Raw genomic sequence first — 26,607 nt, 5'->3', positions numbered from 1 at the left:
TGAAATAAAAATAAAACCAATGAATGTAATTATAATTTTATTACATTTACATAAACAGATTGAACGTCTAGCGTGATTTGTGAACAAGAATCAAAATCGTACCGTGCCATAAATGTAATTCAAGATGCTCTCGTAAAACTTTACTATTACATACAGCTGTTGAAGCTTTAAACGAGAAGTTGTCACTGGGCTTACAATCACGTTGTCGTGTAAACGGTTAGTGTCGAAGGAGACGAGGTACAGCCACTACTCTACGGGGACTGAGGAAGCGGTGCGGTGCCGGAGCAGGGGAGGTGCGCATGTGAGACGGGTACCTTCTTCGCGACGACTTATTGGTGCCCAGACGCGCGCTCTCCGTGGTCTGTCCCCGCCTTTCACTCTTAGGGGTGCCGCGACCCCCACACTCCCTGCCCCGAGAGGCGACGTGGCCACCGATCTCGTGCGGGGTGCAGGTGAGGGGTGAGGGGCCGCGACGGATGAGGTCGTGGATACACGCTCCACCTCTGGTGACGAGTCCACGCTAAGACTGCTGCGCTCCTCAGGGATGATGTCGAAAACTCGATGAAATCTTAAAGAATCGGAGCGCGGCCTACTGTCCATCGAAGGTGGGAAAAAAACTCGTCGCGAAGTCGGAGGGTCCACACCAACTGTTCTCAGATCTCCATCGCTCGCACGACGCCGCCGGCCCCCGCTGAGTGGGTCTTCTGTATGTGCATCCTGTGGAGACGCCGGCGAGTTGTCTGCGCTGTTGGATATACGTCGCGGTTCGGATGGATATGAGCGCTGATGCCTTTCGGGTACTGGTACCGGGATGCGGGATCTCCGTCCGCCGCGAGTCGCACCCCCGGGGCTGTCATCAGATACGACTGTGTCGGGATTGCTCTGTGTGTCATTCATATACTCAACTATTTCTAGTATTTCGATACATTTGTTGCCTTCGAGGATCTCAGACTTTTGGTAGATGCGTCTTGGAGCAGCGTCGACGAGGTTTAGAGCTGGGCGCGTCATTAGCGATAATTTCCCGTGAACTTTGTGTTTCTCTTCTGTCTGTCGACTGTCCCCGACGACACCTACTCTATTCGGACTTACTTTCGCTGCAGCACTTAGTGTTGGGTCTGAAGATCGCAAATTCTTCTTGCGATTCTTCTTAGATGAATTTTCCTCACATTTTGTGGGCGCACGGCGTTCGGATTTTCTTTTGATGCGTGCACATTTAAATTCTTCTTTTGCAATTTTTGCAATCACTTCATCGATAAGAGAATTAATGATCGCAACGCATTCTCTTTCAATCTCCCTTTTAGTTTTGGAGGGTTCGTCTTTCTGTTGGTTGTCCGCGTCAATTCGCAACTGCTTCCCTCTGCTGCGTCTCGCGCACTCCGCCCGGAGCTGCCTGCGTCGGTGACGACGGAACAATCTCTCTCTTATCTTCTCGGGCATGCGGTCGGCCACGTTAAAGTTTTCTTTGTCACATTCACAATTGTCATCTTTGATTCTTATAAAAAATGATTCAGGCTTATCGTTACGTTCGTCCCGAGTGCTCTCTGGCAAGAGGTCTAGGACGTCGAGGGCGGACCGCACAAGCTCACTCTTCCGGTTGTTGAAGGATCTTCGCAATAAAACAGACCGCGGCGAGTTGGGGTCGTCGAGGCTGTCGACAAGACTCGTACAATCCGAACCGATGAGATCGGCTTCTTCGGATGAAGAGGTGTTCACCTCCATCGAATCACTGTGGGGTAGCGCTGAGAAGCGCGGTACCACTAGGGCTCCCTCGCTTGTTTCAAAATAGCTGCCGGTTCCGACTCCGCTTAACACTTGTAGCTCGGAGTGCTGCTGATGACTGTTACTCGAGTCAGCCACCTCGACGGTGGGTACGTCGTTCTCATCCAAGAAGACGTCTACGTTAGAGATTTCAATGTGTGATATACCGGACGTGACGTTGTCTGGACAGCTGAGGCCGGCGCCGAGACTCTGAAGTTCTTCTTTGAACAATTTTTGAATCTGTTGCAAAACCGTTTTGTTAACATTATCGTGCTGTAAGAGCTCCCCGAATGTCTCGTCGTGATACCGTCGACAAGGGGACGAGGGGGCAGGTGTAGTGGCGGCCGAGGCAGCTCGGTTGTTGTTTCGTTCGTCATCAAAGGAGGTATCATCCCGGATGCGGGGGGAGCCGCGCAAGTTATTGCAGGCGTCACGCTCAGCGCCGTCGCACAGCTCCTCGTTACCAAATATTATTTGATGATTGGAGGTCGGGCTCAGGTGAACTATGGTGTTCACTCCGGTACTGTGCAGTCTCACTTTTATTTCTTTCTCAACGATACTGATCTTTCCGTCGCCTTCTACTGAACCCGTGACGCACTCCAGGCGATCTGACAGAGAGTTCAAGCTCTCCACCAGAACATCTGAGACGTAACGGTCGATGTCGAGGCGAGTGGTAGGTTGAGATCTTGGGGCGGCGGGGCGCAGACAGGGAACGACCTTCGGTTCCGAGGTCTCCGTCACAACTATTTCCAGCACTTCGGATAGTGATGGTGCCTCTGAATCTACTAATGTATTACTCGATAACAGTAAAGCGTTTTCGATGTGCATAGGTGGCGTCCCGCGCGCGTCGGCAGCGGGAGAAACAACACACATCTCGGTGTTCTGTCCCGTACTGAGGCTCGTCGAAATAGATGACGGTATCCTCGGCGCTGACTCGCTGCTCGGGGGCAGCCCTGAAGCCGATTCGATCTCTGCCGTGACGGTCTCGTCCAGCAAAGAGGGTGCCTGATCTTCGGAGCGCCAAGCATCTGTATCGGTCACAGTGTCGACGCAGGAAGAAATTCCCCTCGCCTCGTGCGAGCGGTATGTGGAAGCGGAGAGGACGGGGTCGCGGCGCGGTCGCAGCTCGGCGTGGGATCCGTCCAGGGAGCGCGAGGGTCGCGCCGACAGCTGGTCGCAGCAGCAGCGGCAGCAGGCTGGAGGCGCGCGGCCCCACATCCGCCTCAGGAGAGCAGACTTGCGCATGAGCTCGCGGTCGCGGGCCGGGTGGGGCGTGGCGCAGGCGGAGGACACACCTCGTCCCGCGCCGGAGCCCGACCCCGCGGAGCCCGCCGTGCTCTCTTCACATTCGGTCCGCTGCTGTACCACTCGATACCTGAAATTTTTTACATTTCAACAATGAGTGACAATATTTATAAAGAAATGTAAACGAATTACAATTCAGAAAAAAAAACGGTAGGCAAGTACCTACAGGGTCCTGTAAGTGCTGTGAGCTGCCCCGCGTGCCGATAAATACTGTCACTTGTGGAGAGTGCTTAACGGTAGCCAGCGGCTTGGTTCTGCTCCTGGCATTGCTGAAGTCTATGGGCGACTGTAACCATTCACCATCAGGTGGGCCGTATACTCGCCTGCCAACAATATTACTTTCATGTCAGTTTTGCGATACCGAGAGAGATATAAAAAATAATGCACACAATTACTATACTCGTTGTCTAAGAAAATATTTCCTTTATATAAGCTTCTTAATTTTCTTTTTATCATTTAGGTGGGTGTACGAGCTCACAGCCCACCTGGTGTGAAGTGGTTACTGGAGGCTATAGACATCTACAATGTAAATGCCGCCCACCCACCATGAGATATGAGTTCTAAGGTCTCAAGTATAGTTACAACGGCTGCCCCACCCTTCAAACCGAAACGCATTACTGCTTCACGGCAGAAATAGGCCATGACGACTTAATTATATGGCCACCACCGTTAGTAATGTATAATTAGCAAAGACGACACGTAAGTAGTGAGTACGCTGTTGTAGGCTGTCGATGCAAGGCGTACCTCCTCATGATGGTTTCGGGCACGGAGTACCGTCGCCGCAGCAGGCCGGGGGACGCGTCGCGGGACAGCATGGCGCCGGCGCGGGCGGGGGCGGGGGCGGCGGCGGCGGGGGAGCGGGCTCGGCTCGGGCGCGGCGCGCTGCAACACACACACACACGCTCTGCTTACTGTTACTTATATGAGTATAGCGGTGTAATCTGTTAAAAGATTTACGAGCGTGTTACATGTAAAGGTGTATTAACCCGCAGTGCGCCACTTCACAGCGCTTGCGACGCTGACGATGCAACTTTCTGTTCCGCAATATCAGCTACTTTTATTTAGCCAAGTAAAGAACCTCAGGACAGCACTACTAAATTTTTTTGTATAGGGGCTTATTTATTTATTGCCTTTATAGGGTGACTAGCACACGACCCACCTAACGATGAGTAGTCACCGTTATTGATGGACGAAGCAATGCCTGCGACATAGTGGCCGGGGGCTTCTCCTCAAGCTTCGTTAGAACAAGACATATCTTACCGTTCAGGAACCACCGTAAAGGAAATTTAATTATTCTATCTAGCAGTAGCAATAATTGCACAGCGCCGGTGGCGGGTGATGCGATGTTGAGAAGAAAATGGAGGAAATGATCACCTCAAACAAATCTTCAGAGCACATACGAATATGGAACATACGATACAAAACTCAACTGAAGCCGAAAATCTTTGGGAGCAACGACAAAGAGGAGATTTTACATCGAGCGGGTGATGTTTGACGGTAGACCGACGCGGCGACGGTCCCAGCGTCGTTGTTTGGGAGGTTCCAAGCAAGGTTACAAATATGTAATCTTGTCTTGAAAATGTCTTTAGCGCGATTCAAGCATCTGTCATATATCTTGTGTTCTATGACGGGTACTCCGGTGCGCCTGTCCGCGGTGACTCGAGACTGTGCTTCAATACTGCGTCAGTGTCGTGAATAGTCCACGTAATGCAGAGCTGCCACGCCGGAGATATGTGTGACCCCGAGTGTTGATAGTCCAGTCGAGGGCTGCGAAGGTGCGTGCCGAGAACCAGTAGCGCGGTGAGTCGACAACCATGGATCTGTTGAGACTGCGACGCTGGCATGCTGTGGGACCGCCGCTGACGACTTGTGTTTAGTTGCAAAAGAGCGGGAACTGTTGTAGTCGAGACTGGTGACTGATGACGCAGTTGCTCCGGCACAGGTCAGCAGTTTGGGGTAATGATGTCATTAAGCAGGCGGTAACTTTACAATATTTCATTATTACATTGTCAAACGTCTCTGCCCGTAGTCGTCTGTAATTATTCGTGTTCACGCACACTGAACCGTCTTGCCAAGATCGAACTACATATTATTATGCTAAATTGAATGCTGCGGAATGCAATCTCCGATATATATTTTTTTTTTTTTTTTTTTTATTGCCTTTGTAGGCAGACGGGCATACGGCCCACCTGATGGTGAGTGGTTACCGTCGCCCATGGACTTCAGCAATGCCAGGGGCAGAGCCAAGCCGCTGCCTACCGCTTAATACTCTCCATAAGCCTCGTTTGAAGAAGGACATGTCATAGCGCTCGGGAAACACCGTGGAGGGGAGCTCATTCCATAGCTCATTCCATATTCAACAAACATTCGTGTGTGTTCCAATTTTAATTTATTTGTCTTTCTTTTTTGGGGATAAGGGTCACCCAGGGGAGCCCTGTACATTCAGCCACCCGTACTTGTCCGACAAATTAAAACTCACCCCTATTAGATATTATCAGCAGATGCTAAATATCGAAAAGTTAGAAACTTTATGTGTCTTTGCCGACATTATTAATTTGTTCATAGGATCGTAATGAAAATGGTCGAGCCAACCATCAGTCAGTAGACACGGGTACAGACACATAGAGACGGGTAAGCGGCTAGTTCCTTGTCATCTTGTGGTCACCTTGTGGTGTGTGTCACCTTGTGGTCCATGAGATCACCTGTAACATCAGGTAGGCCGCGCGGCTCGTCAGTGAATGTTAGCTACTAATGCTGTACTTTAATAAAGTATCTTCTCATCACTCGCATGGCAGCTCTGCATGAAACACTGAGCCGCTGGGTCGGGACCGCCTCGTGCAGCAGACTATACGTCTATCTGTTCTCGTTAAGGCAGCGTGAGCCATTCACAATCATAAAAACACAGCGTTCGCGACTCGCGAGTAGTAGTAGTAGTAGTAAGTGATTGTTCAGTAGGATAAGCGTGGTTGCCGAGGGTGGATGCGAAGCGCGGTCTACTGGATCCTTGGAGCGGATAACTGAGTAACTCCTTACAACATAAGCTATCTAATACTGAAAGTGAATTGCGAGTTAACACTCAAAAAAAATCAAAGTAGGTATTGTAATTTCTGCAAACTTTAATAGTGTCAATGTACGTATCTACCCATCTCGTGTGTACCCAGGATGTACTTAGGTATTTAACAAGTTGAGCACAATATCATCAGAGCGCGCTGGTTCGTGAAACATTGAACCCCAGCGGAGGGCTAGAGGAGGGCGGAGAGGGGGCCGCATCGCCACTTGTAGTCGCCAGGAATAGTGACACAAAACAAACAACATCGCCCCGAGGATACACAGGTACTTGTAATATTATATAGGACGACTGTCTCAGGTTATTGTCATGTGCATTAGGTAATGAAGTACTCGTGTTTTGTACTAAACAATAACGTTGCTGGCGGAAGAGCTCCCAGACGTCCAGCCGCTGCACCCGGGCGGCGACCACCACGAGACACTCCCCTCGAGCTCTCCGACTAGCGAGTCCTCAGTTATCAGCATCAGCAGTCTCGCAACCCATTACGCGCCAGCCGTAGCAAGCCGCGCGCCGTGAGTAGTGTTGACTGAAGGACAAGGGCTCGATGTGCTGGTACCGTACTGTGCCGATACTTGCGAGCTGCGACCGAGAGCGTCGTCACGCGCCATCCTGAACATCTCTAATGAACGATTGGCTTCAACGACAAAAGAATAAAAATGTAATAATAATAAAAATCAAACTCATAAAACAATAATTTTATACTAGTAAAAAACGAATTAGCATGCAATTAAGACATAGATCTCAAGCCTCAAGATGAGTGTGGTGACATTCACGTTGTGATGTCTATGGGTATCGGTCTTGTTGGTATCGATACAGCCGTAAATGAAATTAAAAAAAAAAACATAGAAAACGAAACTAGGTAAAACAAAATGAAACGTGAACGGCGCGGCGTATTATATGTACAGAGTCATCATGTACATGTCTCAATCAGCACAGAGCAGAGTGTGTCGAATGTAACGCGGTGTGCGCACGCGAGTCTGCGCAGTAACGGACGCCGCGCTCACAGAACAGACGCGACGGTTACCAAAATGTACCAAGAAAACAATGGGGAGATTACCATTCGAAGCAATACGAGATACTGGTCGAGCACCCTCCGGAGAGAGACCCGCGCGTCGGCTGCGCGTCGGCTGCGTGCCGTCAGTGAAGCGCGACCGCAGTTTTTATGTCGTTGTGCAGCATCCGCCTCATCAAGGTCTGATTAACTTCGGCGCTGAGATAAACAGATATCTGGCGCGACGAGTCGATATCTCGATCCGCGTAGGTACTGCACTATAGAGCTTATGATTTAAAGAGATTAAAGAAGTAGCGAGGCGCTGAGACCACTCCTGCTCGCGTGACCTTGCCTTCAGTCGCGAATAAAAATAAAGCCTTATCAATATGATTGATCAATATTGAGACGTCATGACGACATGTCGAGACGAGCAGTTGACCGGCGACATCCAAGTGTGCAGTCTGTGAGGTCCGGTGGGCGCCCCGCGCGCCGGCGTCCGTCCGACCCTCGACATTAACGAGGGTCGACTGCCATGTCTCGAGCAGCTGGCTCGTTATCAATACACTCCTCGCGTGGTGAGGACAGAAGGCCGGGCTCTAACTCCGTAATAGTTGCAGGCGTGTCGGAGCGGTGCCCAGTTCGTTCGGTGGAGCTCAGACTGGCGGCGAGCAGGGAGCCGTCGCTCGTTATTATAACGCCGACTTTAAGCATGACACGAATTTCATACGTTGCCCAGGCGGACAGAGCGACCTGGGAACCCGCTCGGAGAATCTTGAGGTGATAACATATGCGAATAGAACATAGTACACACACAACAAACAGCCCCCATGACAGAGAGTGGTTGTATTATTAGATGTGGAATAGTCGTAAGTTCAAATACACGCGGACACACGCGACTCGCGCGCTGTACGTACGTACGTGTCGTCATTATTATTTGTATATATATGTATGTATAAGTAAGTACGTGTAAGTACTCGAATATATACATATTCGAGTACTTACATATTCGAGTACTCGAATATATACATATTCGAGTACTTACACGAACAAGGGTATAATTTGACATAATTGCAACTATATTTGAAACCTTACAACTTATATCTCAAGGTGGGTGGCGCACATACGTTGTGGATGTCTATGGGCTCCAGTAACCACTTACCATCAGGTGGACCGTATGCTCGTCTGCCTACAAGGGCAATAAAAACAATAATATTAATGTACTAATTGAAGTAAGCACCGCATGTGGTCAGAATCTTCACTGCATTTTTGTGAATGTCGACCTGACCGCATCGAACACAACAGTTTTGTTTTACTTGCCCTTATAGGCCGAGGAGCTTATGAGTGGCTACCGTCGCTCATGGACGTCTGCAATGTCATGGGCAGAGCCAAGGTGCTGCCTAGCATTAAGTAGTCTCCACAAGCCTTGTTTGAGGAAGGGTATGTCATAGGATTCGGGAAACACCGTAGAGATTTATTCGAAAGCCGGATGGTACGGTCCAAAAAGTTCTCTGGGAGCGCGTTGTGGATGAACGCAGTGACTAGGTAGTATGGATGAAATCTGCTCGGGTGACGGGCGGTGTGATGGTAAAAACAAGATGATAGAATCATCTCAAACAATCATTATTCCTCAAAGCATTTCCCATTGAACTTACGGTACAAAATAAAGAGAGAGATCAGTTCACAGTTCAGTTCATTCAGTTGGAGTCCATGTCTCAACTTTATAGTTGGAAGATAACAAGTTTAATGTGTTGTTGTTTTCATAATGTAACAACAGTGTTCGGGTGCCGCGTCACGTGCCGCTAACGACAACGATAACAACAATATGGAAGCCACTGAATTATCACTATCTTCATCTCAATCTAACTTAGTGTAATATAATATCGCTTTGTCGCATGCCGCTTTGCCTGTATCTGTATCTACTACTCGCACAACTACTACAACAAATAATGTATAAATGTAGCGCTAAAATAAAGGGGAACTTTAAAAGTTCTAAAAAAAGTTCACGGCAGCATAAAATATGTGTATATTTTAAGGTTGGTTCACTATAATCTTTTATATGCTAATAATTTTTTTCTAAAATAAAGCATTATTTGTGAAGATGTTTTTATAAAGATGATATTAATCCTTATCCAAATAAATACGTTATTCATTGCAAGTATTTCATTTAAAATAAATTTGCGTTTTTACTTTACGTCATATGATTTCAATGAGTATCTTAGAAGATATCGCAGTTTTAAAATAATATCGCAGCAAAATAATGATCAAGCGCGTGATGATGATGTATTTGGGGTTAAAATATGAAATTGCCGATTTGTACTGAAAAATTGAAATTCGTTTTTTTTTTCATTTAACATATTTATTTAATTAAAATATCTACCATTATTATCTGTAGGTACATTGCTGCCATCTAATAAAGTAAAATAAAGGTAATTTATACCTTTGCAATGGAACTCTTGTGATCTAGATTCTACAAACTGGGTGAAAGTATTTTGTACAGCCTCCTGGGAAGAAGACATCTGCCGTTATTGCTTGACCAGATCGGAGAAAGCTATAGTGAATAACACCATGCTGAGACCACCAAATAGTTACCATTACGTACCTTTTTATTGGTAAGCTTTGCTTAAAGATACTGTTGCGGCGTTTGACCTGAGGTCAGCCATTGCATTTTTCGCCTACGGTTATCGTAAAGAATCCACTTTTCATCACATGTCACAATTCGATCCAATATTCCTTCATTTATGTATCGATTCAACAAGGCAACACAAGTTTCAACACGCGTTTCTTTCTGCAGCTCAGTCAAATGATGAGGCAGCCATTTTTCATCTTTTTTATATTATTGAATTGACACAAATGAGTCAATATTGTTGGTAAGGTAACGTTAAACCATGCCACTAATTCCTGGGTAGTTTGGCTCGGATCGGCTTCCACCGTCTCTTTCAATTCATTGTTATTCACATGTGTGGGCCTTCCACGTAGTTCATTCTTCAAATCAAAATTTCCATCACGAAATGGTTTAAACCAAAATTGCACGCGACTGCTAAAGAGCAGTCCCCTCTCCACACGCAACATTGATATTGCGAGCTGTTTCTGCAGCGTCAGTTCCGCGTCGGAACTCGTGTTCAAAAATCACTCGAATATTCGAAGTATCCATCTTTCTTGTCTAAGTTGAATACAAAAAACAACTGAAAGCCGATAATCGAAGGTTGCATATTTTTTAAAAGAAGAATTTCAAAATGGTACCTATTTGAAAAAAGTTTCACTCAAAAATTTCAAACCATGAAGGTTCTACGTCAATCCGAAGTACCTATTACAATAGAACGGCAATTTCATACTTTAACCCGTAAGTGTGCGACGGCACAGTATAGGAAGAATAACTAGAAACACCCAAATTACTTCAAGATAAGCTTTGAAAATTGTAGATTTTTCTCGATTTCTCCAGGATCCCATCATCAAATCCTGATCCTGATGATTACAGGACCATTCGGGAAAATAAAAGAACTATCAGAATCGGTTCAAGCATTCTCGAGAATTCTGTGAATATCATAGAAAAAAAATGGTGGTCGAATTGATAACCTCCTTCCTCTTTTGAAGTCGATTAAAAACCGTGATTTTGGTACCTTAAGCAGCTCCTTAACATTCTATTATTCAAATATATTTTCACCTTCTACGTAAATGAAGTCGGGGGTATAATTTAGCGTTATGCCAAAGTAACTATTCCACGCGGACGAAGTTGCGGGCAAAAGCTAGTTACATATACATATACATAATAATATATTTAAGATTTACAATCAAAGTATGAGATATAATTATGAGTGCGACTGTCGAATTTGAACGTACCGCCCGAGCGATAATAAGTCATTCAAGTTAGGTATTTTGGGGTTTTTAATGAAGTGTTTTCAAAAGTAGATAATAATATATAATGTAACTAAACGTTATTTATTTTGAATCAATAATGAAATAAGTCTCACCTCTAGATATAAGGAGTCCAATTATAATTCAATAGAATAATGTCTCGGGCTCTCCACACAGTATTGTAGGACACACGAGCTAGTGTCGGCGACACATGGCCGCCCACACGCGCACACACGCACACACGCACAGCCGCGGACACGAGCGCCGCGGGGGAGCGCGCTCACAGCACTGAGCACTGAGTGTCGAGCGACTGAACACTTGACACTGAACAGTCGACATTCAACCGTGGAGGAACTGAATTCAGCGCTGAAGAGGGAAGATTGCGGAGTCTCCACTAAACTCGCGCACTACTCAAGTTCTTAATAACTCAGGCAGAATACAGATAAAATTGCTGGAGAACACTGTCAATATTATAATACGCCATAAAGTTCGTTTTCTACACTACACTGTGTTCTATCGCAATAAAAGATGTGCTACTTACTGTACCAGCTATTACATAGTATACTTTAAATCGTAACCATCAAAAAATTATGTGATCGAAAGATTTATCAAAACGTTATCAAAAACAGAAGTTCTAGGGTAAAGTAAAGAGAAGTCCTGTATTCCAGGACTTCTGGGCTCCAATGGAAGCACGAGATGCGCGACTGTAGTACGTATTCCGCTGGTAGCATGACCTTCTACTTAAAAGTAATCATAATGTCAAAAACATCTTAGAACAAATCTTTGCATTAAATGAAATCATAACATGTTACAAATACTATAACAATGGTGGACATCGTGATGTTTGTTAGAGGATATTTAAGGAAAGCTGACTCAGCAGTGCGCGGCTACTCAGTCCTCGCGGAGATACTCTCCTTCAGTCAGACAAAGAATGACAATAGAGAAATGAAAGCATGGCGTGCGGCTGGCAGTTCATACCGTACCGTTGTTAAGTCGGCTGCGTCGATTACTAATAGATTAGGAACTACTACTATTATTTATTATTATTTTCTAAATTATTAGTACATATGGAGAGATTTGCGCACACTCAGTTCAAAAATTTGAGAAGCACTATTCTAAGCAATGTCTTCTAAATGTAGTTCAATATTAATTTTAATTAAAACAGCTAAGCTGATAGTTTCCATACAGAGTAACATTACAACAAATGCTACAAATAAATTACATGTCATGTCATTATGTGTGAGAACAAGAGAAGGAGACACAGTCGGGCTTGTTCTCTGTGCCGTGTCCGCCATGTCCCGGTAAGCCGATAGCGAGTAATATTATCGGTGATATCTCGGTGTTGTCTCGCGCTATCAATGTGCTTCGCTGAAAATTGACGCTGTTTATAAAAATAATCTAAATCAAAAGTCGTGATAATCACTCATTAAAACAAATTGTTGTACCCGGTTGTACCTACAAACAAACAAGGTTGTGAGCACCGATCAGCGGTAGGGGCTCAATGTACGATAATCACTTGTTCATATTTTATTAATAATCAGTTAACTAGTTCAGAAATGACCGTCGCTAAAATTCAAACTTAACATTTACAAGTAAATTGTGGAACAAATTAATTGCACTAAGTACACTTGTGCCACAAGTCGCCCTTACTACAGCAGTGCCTTTATTCAAAGTTTATCAAGCTTTAGCCTGTTTGTAGATTTGTAAGAGACGGGGGTGCGTGCGGATTTATTGATGTAAAACGTCCTTGACCTCGTTGACCTCGTTGACCTCGGCAGATCAACAAACAACGTCGGCGCTCGGAAGCGACTAGAGTCCAGACAGACCTTGTGGAACGACTCGCGGAACGACACCAGCACTCAGCAGCGTTGTGATGTTGTGACGTCACTGCGGCGGCGGCTCGTCGCGCAGTCGGCACTGTGTGACGTCACTCCGCTGCAGGTGCTGTTAAGGGGCGCCCGAGCAGCTGTTAACAATTCTTACTCTCCCGACTGAGCCCTCGAGTTGGCCAGTTGGTCCTGGTTAAACGGCAAGATTTCTGGGCTAACAACGATCCTTCCGTTCCACATACCTACTCTGAAATGGGGACGTGTGACGTCACAGCGATCACTAAACGGTCCCGGATGTTCTCGGGAGCTCACAATCCTATATACTCGTATGTATGTATGTATGATATGTATCTATACTTAATATTATAAAGCTGAAGAGTTTCTTTGTTTGAACGCGCTAATCTCAGGAACTACTGGTCCGATGTGAAAAATTCTTTCAGTAAAAATGGTAGTCGAACTGATAACCTTCTCTTTTGAACTCGGTTCAAAAGCATGATTTTGGTACCTTAACTAGCTCCTTAACATCATTCTATTATTCAAAAATATTTTCACTTTTTACATAAATGAAGAGGCGGGTGTTATGCCGAAGTAACTATTCCACGCGGACGAAGTCTCGGGCAAAAGATAGTGTATTAATAAAAGTCCATTTTTATAACATCGTCGCTGTTCTTACAATTACCTAAAGATTTTAAGACTAAGAAATCGAGATTTGTTTTCATGTACATGTTCCTCACTGTTGCGACATTACATTAGTTACTCCGTTTAAATGTTTGTTCGCTCATGGTAAAACAATTAGTTAATTATTTTATAGCACTGCGTACTTATTAACACGTTTATATTTAATTTAATTCATAAATTGAATTATACAATTATAAGAACATATAGTTATACAAGGACAGGACAAGCGAAAGACGTTTAAATTTCCAGCGCATCAGCTTCGCAGCAGACGCTCGGCGCGGCGGCGTGGCGCGGCGGCATGGCGCGGCGGCGCGGTGCGCGGACCACAGGGCTCTCCCTACGACTGATATTTTTACACACACGTCACACTGTATGAATCATAACAAAACCAACTTGAGCCCACTTGCTCCTGACTCTATTTTTAGCTGAACAGAGATACGCTATCGTCGCATTCCAAGTCAAACTATTTGTATTAATCTAATAAAAAATAACTAATTTCCTAATAGATCTGATTTATTTCTGAAGAAACTAAGTACTGAGAGTCGGTTGGTGTTGTTCGACAAGCGCGTCGGCCTCTGTGCAGTGCGGAGGGAACTCAGTCTCTGTGAACTAATCAACGACAGGAAATGTTAGTAGGTTAGTACATGATGCAGCGGCCGCCCCGCCCCGTGCCCAGTGTGCCAACGCTTTCTCTCTTCACGCAAAACAACTCTTCACTCTTCTTGGAGCCTTGTACACCTCACGACGCACCTGCTCTGCTGTTTGTACCAAGTCAGTCTAATCAATTGTTACTGGTAAAGTTAAAGTTAGAATGGACGCCGTTGTAGCTGGAACACTAGACAAGACTATAGCAAGTGTGACGTGTCATTCCACTCGGATCGTGCGATCTGTAATCTGATCCTGTGCGTCGTTTTAATGATTTGATAACTAACACTCCGTATAAAGCTAGACAAGCATCCGAGGAGCCAAGGGTAATAATGAGTGTATACGTTAACCCCATTGCTGGTCGCGGTCTACAACGGGCCACGCTGTTTGTACGTCGTCGTCATGGCAACTAAGAATTAGATTATTCAAGAAATTGTACACATTTGCTGCCATAGCTCACGTACACCGGCGCACACCTGCCGACCGACAGACACTCGCAGCTAAAACGGAATATAGGCTTCTATTAGCACACCTAGTGTCTGCGGTACTACTAGTGTGGATACACTACTTATTAGAAGCAGGAGCGTCTCTGGTGATCATCTATAATATATAGAACTACTAAGATCAGTTAATACCAATATATAATTCAGTAAATGTAAAACAAAATTTACAATTATGTAGGGTCCTTAGCAGAGCAGTGATAGGTAAACCAGAGCTACGACCAGTCCGCGTGATCCCTGACCTAGCTTCAGAACGTAGCCTGTCTCTTGTTAGGTGCAGAGGGAGAATACTCAAACATAAGTTAGGACAAATCTCAAAATAGTTTGCTTCGGTGGTCCCACACTCCGGATGCGGATACGGCCGCGAGGTCTGCTCCGGGGCGGCACAGGGCGCGCAGGGTCACGCTCCAACAGAATGTACTGACTACAACCGAGAGCTGAGTGACCGGCCCGCCCCGCGCTTACTGAACCCTTAAATCAGTAAGAACTAAACCACAGTGGCGTTTGTGTTTCAGACGTTTTCAAATTAGCTATTTTACACATTTTAAGATCACAAAAGCACCCCGGCTCAAGTAGGCATTTCAAATCTGTGCAGGCTTTCTAACCAAACTGAATAATACTATTATATTATTATTTGTGTCAGGGAATCCCGGAGTGCTCGGCAAATGTTCGTGTCCCTCTCGAGTGTCGAGTGTCTCGGTATAAATAGATCAGGGAGCGCGAATGTGTCGCGGCGGTGTCTCTGTCCCGGACGAGTACTGCGGCCCGGCATGCTGCATCGTCCGAATACTGTGGGGGCCCACCAGCGCTACCTTCTGTAATCGCTGTGATTCTGTGAAGACACTTGGCTGCCAGGCTACTCACCAGCGATCGAACAACGAAGTGGGCTCGGTCCAGGCCTCGCGGATGATCTGAAGCACGTCCCGCAGCGCCGGCGACGGACTGCTCTCCTCACCTCCTGTTCAACATTATTCACTGTTTATTCATCGACAAGACAAGCTGCACGTTCACACATGAGGTACAATCTAAATTATAAATTTATACACATACGTAATGCTATAGTTCTATTGCTCACAAGCCGCCCTACCTCCATTACCGCTATTGAGGCGGTCGGCGAGAGCAGTAAGCTTCACTTGTTTCACGTGCTTTACACGAGCCCCGCGGGACTACACGGCGAGCACACGGGGAGTACACTCGTACAAGGACCAGTGCGGTCTCTTTACTTAAGTTCGTGCATGCAGCCTGTGAGGAATCCCGTAACGTTTTGGGATTGTTTTGTGATTTATCGAAGGTCATTATTAGTAATGACAATGCACTCTTACAAAGGCTAAGATTTTGCAATTTTAGAGAGCCATTTGCTTTTTAAGCTCATATCTATCAGACAGCGGATGTAAGCAATGCTCGTCGTCTGAACTGCGCGTACTATGGGAGTCGCTCGGGTTGCTCAAGTCGCCAAGATTCCGTTTTGGAATCACTTCTCTTTTTAAATATTTTGTTTTTAATCTATACTAATATATAAATCTACGGTGGTTTTACGGATGTTCCGTTATAACTACTGAACCATTCATCCGATTGACTTGAAACTTGGTGTCCATGTAGAAAATATATGTACTTAATGGATAGGCTAATATTTATATGAGTGTTGGACTCCCTAATAATAATGACAATAAATAATACTGTTAATTTTAAATGCGCAGCGAAGCGGGCGAGTACGGCTAGTGTATATTAATAATACTAATTTTCTATACTTAGTTAAAACAAAATACTACGTTCGTATCGCGGCATGATATCTTGAAAACTGTTTAATTTGTCGACCTTCATACAGTCTGAAGGCTATCACGCTAGCCCCCGCAGCCACTCAGCACCTACCACCCGGTCTCCTACACAGGGCCACTGCAGCGGGCTGTGTCGTGACTCCGGCCCCACTTGGCTCTTAGCACCAGCGGCGCCCGTCCTGGTGAGGGCGAGGACGCCTTCGGGCTGCGAGCGATCTCTCCGTTACAAACAGAGCGTTAGATCCGTCAGTCTATCCAGTAAAAGCAACCGCTCGGTGAAATATGTTCCTGTCGTTTTTGACGCTTTCGTAGTTAATGGAGGAGGAGGAAAATAATGTTCAAGGGCCGCCTTAACAAATCCCACAGCTCAGAGGCAGAGGACACGCGTGCAGAGTAGTTCCGAGCGCGCGCGGTGGGAACAGTATTTATCATTCTTAGATTCCGCAATCTAAATTTAGGACTAAGCCATAAAAGATATTTGTAAAATTATAAGTTCCGAACAATTAGATGATTTCAAATGAATGACACGCTCGTCTCGTCGCTGTGAACTGCTTGCACACATCGAAATGTTTCGTTGTGACCGTTTTTACTCCAAAACAGAAAATGAAACTCGACATATCGTTTAGGTTGTGACCGTACAGCGCCCACAACAGCGCGGGTGCTGTGCGTACAGCTGGGTACTCACCTAGCTGTGTAGCACGTAATGTAATAGATACTGTATCAACCTGCAAGTGCACTGCGAGCCGCCTTTGTGCTCGCAGTGATACCGCCACTCGGCGGGTCACTGCGAGCTTGCTGCGCTCCTTCCGCGAGCGGCTCGCAGCGGGCTCGTGCCTACGTACTCACTGGATACTGTATCTGTTACGTTACGTGCTACACGGCTAGGTGAGTACACGCCGCGGCGCCGCCGGTGCGGTGGTAGGTGTGTCGTCCAGGCGGCGCGTAGCTGCAATAGCCCATTAGGCTACCAGCTATTAGGTGCGGAAAAAAAAAATATGTTGTGTGGGTGTGTGGGTGTGTAGACGGAGGCGGGCGAGTGACCGTATTGATTGAACCTCGCTACGCGGTCCCCCCGCCACCACCACCACCACCACCACCGTCATAACACACTAACCTCACAAACTGCATAACCCATTACGGAGCCATTACTTGGATCCTAGGACGTATTCAAATGAAGCCCACGTTCGTTCAGTCTGGTATTGCAATCCAATAGCATCCGTGTGTACGTACTGCTACTATATTTAATTTGTTAGTAGATATACCCGCTACGTAGAATTGTTGATAATATTGAGTCTTCAATATGGTATAACATTTCTCTTATGTATTTTGTCTAAAGTTTGATTTAAAGTGCTTAGAGCACTTATACATATATATTACTTATTATATATATACTTATTATATATATAGTGTTAATAGGTACACAAACGTATAAGAGATACCTACTGTTGACTAGAATATACTTTAGAATGAGATTTTGAAGTGACGTCACAACGAGCCCCGATTAAACGATCTCTTGGTGATCGCTTCATTAGCATTCAATCCAGAAAACTTTTTCTATATCGAATTGCCCAAAAAGCTCATTCGGTAAGTTCAGTTTTTATTTACACACCGTGGCTCACTCAGAAGTCTGCCACGTCCTTACGAGTCCAGTCAATTCACTAACCCAACTATCAGACGCGTGCGGCTCTAGCAGCAGGAGCGCGCGTAGACCCGTAGCCCTGGTGACAGTGTTCGTCGAACTGTCGACATGTGTAATCATTGTGGTATGGCGTATTTCTACCACAAAGCAGTCATGCGCTTTTTTGAGACGCAGTACAGCCGTTGAGACTTGAACCACATGACTCAAGGTGGATGTCAAGTCACCAACTGATATAAGAACACAGAGAATTGAAACTATTACGGAAGCGACAGTAGAACGTTCCGGGCGGGCAGTGGACCTCGCGACAGGAACCCGAGCCGGGAGCCGTCGCCGATTGTCCGGAGAGCACGTGTGCGCGGCTGCACATTGTGCTGAAACGTAATATCACGTGAACGTGTTTGTATTGTGTCCGGTATTGTGCAACGCGCACATGTCGCGACCCTCCCACCCCCGGCGCACCGTGACGCACATTACGAGTGAACACTGAAGTCTGACTGCACTCGAATACAACAATATTTAAAGTAGGGCACGACACGGACGAGCTTCCAGCGAGTGGCTGTAGGCTGTCACGTCCGAAACTTGTTCATGTGCCCAACGTCCTACTAATATTAGAATTTGTTAGTTTGTGAAGACGTTTGGATGGTTGCTCAATGACATATAAGCCATTCAATAGATTTGCCCATGGACACTACCAACTGAGCTTCTCGCCGAATCTTCTCAGAGGGGCACGACTCCGATCTAGTCGTAGATTCTGCGAAGCACTGCTCTTGCTAGAGCTAGTGTTAACAAACTCTGTCAGGTTCAGCCGGTGAGGTCAGCTGCCCGTCCGGGCGTAGCTGAAGAAGCTCCTTAGGCTGCCAGCGAATAAGTGGAAAAACACATCTGGATGAATGTTAGCACATAGATACATGCCTATATACAGAGAGAGAATTATTCCTGAATCAAAGACCTGTCGCTACAATTTGTGCCTCGTGTGTCACGTGTACCGGACACACCAAGGACACAAGAGCAAGAACGCACTGACCCCAGAAAACATATATCTGTAACAAAGATACTGTCTCTAACCAAGAACCGAACCCGGAGCCCGTAATACAGCTGTCAGGGTCAGTTGCTATGTGACCAACAAGACGGTTGGATATTTACTACACAGTACTATATACAAGTAGTACGATTCTTTTGAAATTGTCATTCGGACAATTCGCTTATGAACATTATAATTGTAATTATTAGATCGTTCGACGCAAGCCGACCCGAGGCCGGAGCGGACCCTTCTTATATCGATGCAATCTGTTTCGACGGTTTCTGTTCTATTTTCTTATGTTCCCTTTGCGTCTTCTTATCATTTAGGACACGATGAATACAAAATAGCGAGTGTGGGTGCCCGCAGCCCGGAAATGTCTACTTGTGCCGCAAAATGACGATGCGATCCGCCTCGGGGGAGGACAGGCGGCTGGACGCGAGGGAGTCCAGGAGCCACTCCGAGAGCTCATCCAACACTCAGTTCTGTTCCACTGAATATAATTGGATAACATTATACTAAAATGACCGTTACTTGAAATATTAAATTAATTGTACGACTGGCCAAGTTATGAATACAGATGAATACAAAAAATGAACATTCACATGACCGTGTCAGTCTCAGTGTGAGAGTGACAATCATCTTGATAATAGCTCGACCCAAGCCGGAATAAACGTATTATTTATAACATATACCTACATACATATAACAATTAGTATCGCACGTAACATGCAGTATCCATAAATAAATGACACTGGCCGACACCGACTTATCCCTTCCAATAATTAGCAGCCGCACACCGCACTTGGCTGTTCGTGATCTTACACTACGAGTACATTGTCACAACAAGCGAGTCATGACAGGAGCTCGCGGCGCGGCGGTCGCGTGAATGCACCAGGACTACCCCAGTACTGACTTGTATGTAATGTGGCAGGCGGCGCGACGCTGGAGTACCGCAGCACGCGCCCGTCTCCCAGGCGGGAGTATGGAGCAGCGCGGCTGGCGGCCCCGCGGTCCGGTGGCAGAGGACGAGTCGCGGCAACGCTCGACACCGTTCAGCCCCGAGGGCTCTAACTGTAACGCGTCGCGTGCGGCCCGACCGGCGGCCACTCTCACACTGACTCACTCACTCGACACTCGACTCACTGGGCCAAGCGCGCTCCGACCGAACAGTAGCATTACAAGCGACACGACGCGATGGCACTACGGCACGACGGCACGACGGCACGACGGCACGACGGCACGACGGCACGACGCGGACCCTCGGGCACATACGTCCAGGTCCGCTCGACTACGAAGCGAACTTGAAACAACCGTAAGAATGGTTTCACCGAAGCGCCAGTCAACAGCTTATCATTTGAACCGAGCATTTAATGAAGATGACCCAGATGGACGTCAATTGTACAACGGAGACTTTAAGCTTACGATAAAAACTAAAGTACTTACATCCGTGTCACGGTGTTTTCCGAGCGCTATGACATGTCCTTCTTCAAACGAGGCTTGCGGAGAGTACTTTATGGTAGGCAGCGGCTTGGCTCTGCCCCTGGCATTGCTGACGTCCATGAGCGACGGTCACCACTTACCATCAGGTGGGCCGTATGCTCGTCTGCCTACAAAGGTAATAAAAAAAATAAAAAAATAAAAGATTATGTAATTAAGTAGTTTAGACAGTGAGAATTGAGATAAGTGCAAACAGCTTGCGCCAGCGGAGGCAGACCGGGTGCTGCTGTGGGCGCGGCGCGTCGTCAGAGCACTACTGAGTATTACTGAGCAGGATCTAACAAGGGACACTTTGCTCAGGTGCAAGGTGAACATAGGACTTTTTCGTATGTTCACCTTACATCGGAACAATTCATTTACATTTAATTATTTTGTTACAACTACTATTGTAATATTAAGGGTTAGTGTGTCTTACATAAAATTGTCAATTAAAACTTTAATATAATTTGTAACGGTCCTGTAACTAGTAACACGACGGCACTTGGTAGAGGCATCGTGCGCAGCGCGGCGACGTGCGGTCACTGCTCGGCCGGGAGCCGGCGACCTCCGCGCGCGAGGTCTGCGGAACTCACTCACCTCCGCCACTCGACACGACACACTCACACGCTCCGCTCGTACAAGATGTTCTCAAAGCACACTCCTACCAACGTGACCTCCGTCAAAACAAAACACAATCATTCATTGTATCTTATATAATATAGTATTATAATATTTTTGTCATATAAACCGAATTTAAACTCTAGTGAGAGGTCCCTCGAATGAGAAGAAGGAAAAGAGTATTATCTATACTAATATTATAAAGCTGAAGAGTTTGTTTGTTTGAACGCGCTAATCTCAGGAACTACCTACTGGTCCGATGTGAATCGAGGAAGGCTATAGGCTATATAATATCACGCTAAGACTAATGCAAGCGGAGCACCAATAAAGAATGTTTCAAAATCGGGGTTTTAATCCCCTTTGAGAGCTTCCTCCGCTGCATGCGCTGCAGGAACGGTTAAAGTTTCGCTAAAATAATGTATGGCGGAATTGTTCCCCTTTAAAAGATCTAAAAAAGTGCGCGACAGCATATGTCTATATGTTAAGGTTGGCTCACTATAACGTTTTTTATGCTAAATAAATTTGTTCTAAAATAAAGCATTATTTGTGAACTATTCCACGCGGACGAAGTCGCGGGCAAAAACTAGTTATATTATACAGGGTGTTCCAGAACTCAACATCAAGCCGAAACGGGGTGACAAGATTGATTGTAACCATCATGAGAAAAATCAGAAAAAAATCTATCCTATGCAGTTTGGAAATTATGGGCATTTAAGAAAAACCTAGAAATTTGGTCAAACTGTAACCATTTTTCGGTTATTGTAGTTAATTTTTATTATTTTTGTTCATTTAAACTTTGGAACCGTAACCCTAAATAACATTTCTAGAACCACAGTCAACAGTAATGACACAACTGCCCCAAGTTTTCTAGAATTAAGACTATTTGTCGATTTTTGCTAACCCATTTTACTCAGTTCAAATGTTTTTTATTGATGTGAGAGATGGACACGTACATATTTTATGTAATATGTACAATGTAACAATATACTCGGTAACGGATGTGACTCTACGAGTAGGTAGATTTTTTTTATTTATTTTTTATTGCTTAGATGGGTGGACGAGCTCACAGCCCACCTGGTGTTAAGTGGTTACTGGAGCCCATAGACATCCACAACGTAAATGCGCCACCCACCTTGAGATACAAGTTCTAAGGTCTCAAGTATAGTTGCAACGGCTGCCCCACCTTTCAAACCGAAACGCATTACTGCTTCACGGCAGAAATAGGCAGGGTGGTACCCGCCTGCGGGATTCGAACACCGGTGCATCGCTCAACACGAATGCACCGGACGTCTTATCCGTTAGGCCACGATGACTAATAAAAGCTATTGCCGTGTTGTGTCGTGTCGTGCCCACGACGTCGCGACGACACTTAACAACAACACGCTCAGTCCACCAACTCGAGCACCGAGCCAACAGTCGAGTCCAACAGGTGTTGGACACGAAGGAAGTATAATTGTAAAGTAACTAAATACTTATAGAAATATAGGAAGTCATTATTGACAGTGTTAAACGTAGAAGAACTGAATCAGTCGGGAGCCTCCAACACGGACCTCTCGATAAATTTTAATTATCGGTTTCTTTACGAATCTAAAATGTTTAATTTATTCAAACAAACATTTTATAGTCACATCGCGGTTTGTCGGGCGTGTCGCGTGTCGCGTGTCGCGTGACGCAGACGTACTGTGTAGGCTGTAGCCGACGAGAGACCACGTAACTGTCAAAGAAAAACCTCAAAGTTACGAAAATAAAAAATAAGGAATCGTCAATCTATAATTAGCGACTACAACAACAAAGTACAGAGTGAGCACGATGTAGAACAAGGTGAAGCCCGTGCAGAGCGTCGCGAAGAGTGGCGCGGAGCCCAGCGCCGCGGAGACACTGAGGCAGCAGCCGCACGCGAGCAGGGTCGCTCCGCAGGGGACCGCGGACCACACGTACAGCTCGCACAGGGCCGCGCTCTCGCACGCCGCGCCCGCCAGCAGCAACACGTGGAACAAACAAACCACAACTCCCAGCGCGCCATGCACAAAACGGACATTTTCCAACGATTTAGGAAGGCCGACACTCAGCAACCAACTGTTGCCGGTCGCTGTGAACAAGAAGATGAACACTGCCGCCCACAGCGCGCCAGCGAGCGCAACCATGACGACTCCGGCGCGCAGGGGCACGCAGCCACAGCACTGCTGCACCACGGGACAACTCGACAACGAGCAGCCCATCCACGACGCCTTCCGAATATATTAAGTGTATAATCTATGCTGACCACCATCTAACCAACTACTATTTAATTACATTCTGACGCATTATGACTTTTCCCTGACAAACACAGATTATATAAATCTTACCAGACCTGACAAACACAGATCATGTACACCAGCGGATATTGAACCTCATTTAGTTTTACTCGAATTAAGATTCAATTAAAAATTATGGGATAGTAACATTTTCAGCGAAAAACTATCCATTAAATGATGAGACATGCAGCGACAAGTACAGGGCGTCGGACCGCCTGCTGACCAATGACTTGTCTGCATGTTGCTACAGCATATGTACAGATGTCGTTAACACACTGAATTTCTCGCGGTACCTTCTCAGTGGGTCGCGATTCCGATTCAGTGGTAGATTCAATAACTGCTCTTGCTAGGGCCAGTGTTAGCAAAATTTAATCAGATTAAGCCCATGGGTTTGCCTGCCGCTGCGTGAGTAGCTGGAATAGGTTTAGAATAGCCTTAAGGCTACCAGGGATTAAACAGGGATAAAGGAAAAAAAAACGTCGATTTGCGAGGCTGATAATTATGTAATGCTATACTTAATTTTATAGTCAGTCGGCTTAAGGGTCGAGCTAGACAACCCTTAGACTTTAGCTCTGTGAAGGCCAAAACCCTTTCGTTTCAAGTCACACTTGTGTAGGTCAAGCATTATAAAGTTCCTTTAGCAACCCCCAGCACCACACCGGTAATAAAGGTTTACTGGTGGTAGGACCTCTTGTGAGTCCGCGCGGGTGGGTACCACCACCCTGCCTATTTCTGCCGTGAAGCAGTAATGCGTTTCGGTTTGAAGGGTGGGGCAGCCGTTGTAACTATACTTGAGACCTTAGAACTTGTATCTTAAGGTGGGTGGCGCATTTAGGTTGTGGATGTCTATGGGCTCCGGTAACCACTTAACACTAGGTGGGCTGTGAGCTCGTCCACCCATCTAAGCAATAAAAAATAAAAAAAATAGTCTTAGTCCTGGTACGTGGACTTGTTATTCTCACGTACAATGTTCGCCTTGACACAAGACACTTACCTCGGATAACTCTTCGCATGAGGCAAACGAGCACTCTCCTCGCGTCACCGACCCGCCGCCGGCACCTGACCTTGACGACGCCCTCCCGGCGGCGGATCCGCGTCTTCCTCCCGTCGCTCACAGGCAAGGTCTCCTCGACTGCCGGCGTTTCCTCGCGCAACGCTGGTAACTCTATCGGCGGTAACGAAAACTTCTCCGGATTCAAACATTTTTTTGGCCAGAGCTCCTCGGGACTGCGCAAGTCGGAGATGGTCCGCGTCATCTGCAGCGGAGGCAGGATCCTGTTGTACGGTATCACCCGGCGGGAACACTCGTTGCTTCGCGAGGTGGAGCCGGAGTTGAACCAGATGTCGCTCGAGAACAAGGACGACGAGATGGAGTCGGGCCGCGCGAAGTCGACTGAGTGTTGAGCCTTACTGAGACTGATGAGGTTGACGGGACTCTTGTGGACGGTCACGTTGCCGAGGTCATATGCAGGCCTCGAGCTGTCACTGGTGTCGGTGTTGTACGAGGGGTCGGAGGTCGACGACCACAAGTCGAAGGGCGACACTGGCTGCATGTTGAGGAAGGCGCGTGTGACGTGAGGAGGCGCCGCCGTCACGCAGGGAGGCTCCGGAGACAGCACGCCGAACGGGTGTGTGAAGTAGAACAGGCACAGCGGGCGACTCTGTACAACAAAGTTCGTGATTTCAAATTATTTAAAGCATCTTGGAGGGCTTCAATGTTTGTTAGCTCTACACACAGAGGAGGCTTTGCCTCTGGTGCAGGGTAGGGGCGTTGCGGTGTCAGGGGGCGCCGGTCTTGGCACTTTCAATGAACCTGTTGGATTTTGACCGCACGATAGGTTAATGATTGCGACGCCTCATTACGCACGGGTATGTCCGGTCCCCTACACCCGTCTGTGCTGTAGAAACTTGTTAAACTACTTCTTGCTTCTGCCGCAAAGCAGTCGCACGTTCAGGTTTGAATGGTGAGACGGGGGTTAAATAATATAACTAAGACTTCGACCTTAAGGGGTCGCGATATTAACGCTGACATTAACCCAGTAACCACTTCACACCAGGTGCGCCGTGAGCTCGTCCACCCAACTACGGGATAGTAAAAATAATTGTTAGAAAAACAAATACGTCAAATGTCAATAAGTCGAAACTATCAGTTATAAATGGGTCGACATTGTTTCGCTTGGTAGAGCGATGGGTGCCAGCCTGCGGCGGGTCCTAGCTCCTCACATAACCAAACTTGCGGAAATATCGATCATTATGACTGACACTTCAAGATTATGATTCATCATAAGGACGTATAAAGCTCGTCAATAACTTGTAAAATTTATTCCATTCTAATTTCGAACAACGATTTATATGTAAAAATAGGAAAAGAACTACCTATTTTGTCTTAATCTTAATCTATTTCTAATCTCTATCTTAATATATTTTCTAATGACATTAACAACTACATGTAAAACAGCGCCATCTGCTGTTAGTTTTGACTATTACATCAGCTTGGTAGGTATATCGTGCAAACATAGGTGTCGCTACTGGTTACTTTAATTCTTTTTAATTTCTTGCACCATAAATGTAACTCATGGTATTTATATTATCAAAATCCAAGGAACTATAACCGGAGCGACAGTATACATATATCGGATGGCAGTCTCTGCAACAAGCGACATGCGACCTCAGCCCGATGCCCGCGAGAAATATTCCCTTCACCAACGTTCATTCCTGTTGTTATTCAAGCGAGCTGAAGCGAAGCGGAGCGACCGCCTATGTATCTATCTATCTATCTCCTTTGAAAGTCGTTTGGGTCGCAAAGATGATTAAGTACATCAAATCATCCAACCGACCTTCACGTCATCCGTGGATGTAGAAGCATCAGAATGTCCATTCATTTTAATTTCCAATTACTTCTGAACTTCTGCCACTAGAATATGTTTACAGCACGCGAGGTAGGTCACTCTGGTCACGCATGAACACGTCAAGTCCATACTTTGTTCACTGAATGCTTTGACTGGAGCCAGCACGCGGCAGCGGTGCGGCGGCGGTGCGGCGGGTAGAGCGGGGCGAGTGCTGCGCGGCCGGGAGCGAACTGTGGCCCGTGGAGCGCGCGGCCCACCGCGAGCGAACCCGATACACTAACAGAGCTAGAGACGCCTCGTGGGAACAGGG

The 26,607-nt window shown here is 46.4% G+C and overlaps 2 protein-coding genes across 6 annotated transcripts; both read right to left on the bottom strand.

The window, feature by feature from the left end:
• Positions 1-24: 24 nt before the first annotated feature.
• On the bottom strand, positions 25-23,386 carry LOC134199185 (uncharacterized). Of its 5 annotated transcripts, XM_062669474.1 has the most exons (5): positions 22,952-23,386; positions 22,770-22,868; positions 15,490-15,583; positions 3,808-3,945; positions 25-3,133 (listed from the first exon to the last, which is right to left on the bottom strand). In XM_062669474.1, the coding sequence occupies exons 4-5, from the start codon at positions 3,876-3,878 to the stop codon at positions 247-249; spliced, it is 2,958 nt and encodes a 985-aa protein (XP_062525458.1). In that variant the 5' UTR covers positions 3,879-3,945; positions 15,490-15,583; positions 22,770-22,868; positions 22,952-23,386; the 3' UTR covers positions 25-246. The 5 variants fall into 5 exon arrangements, with proteins under 5 accessions (XP_062525458.1, XP_062525456.1, XP_062525460.1 ...); XM_062669472.1 differs by lacking the exons at positions 22,770-22,868; positions 22,952-23,386 and adding an exon at positions 19,974-20,185; XM_062669476.1 differs by lacking the exons at positions 22,770-22,868; positions 22,952-23,386 and adding an exon at positions 19,761-19,775.
• Positions 22,891-26,607, bottom strand: LOC134199111 (uncharacterized). Its single transcript, XM_062669285.1, has 4 exons — positions 26,286-26,607; positions 24,443-25,109; positions 23,500-23,504; positions 22,891-23,382 (listed from the first exon to the last, which is right to left on the bottom strand). Exons 1-4 carry the CDS (start codon positions 26,328-26,330, stop codon positions 22,891-22,893), a joined length of 1,209 nt encoding a protein of 402 aa, XP_062525269.1. The 5' UTR covers positions 26,331-26,607.

The sequence above is a fragment of the Bombyx mori genome, chromosome 7 (genome assembly GCF_030269925.1).
Source record: "Bombyx mori chromosome 7, ASM3026992v2".
Taxonomy (NCBI): Eukaryota; Metazoa; Arthropoda; class Insecta; order Lepidoptera; family Bombycidae; genus Bombyx; species Bombyx mori.
Note: the sequence above shows the minus strand (reverse complement) of the source record. Positions and strands in the feature narration are given on the sequence as shown.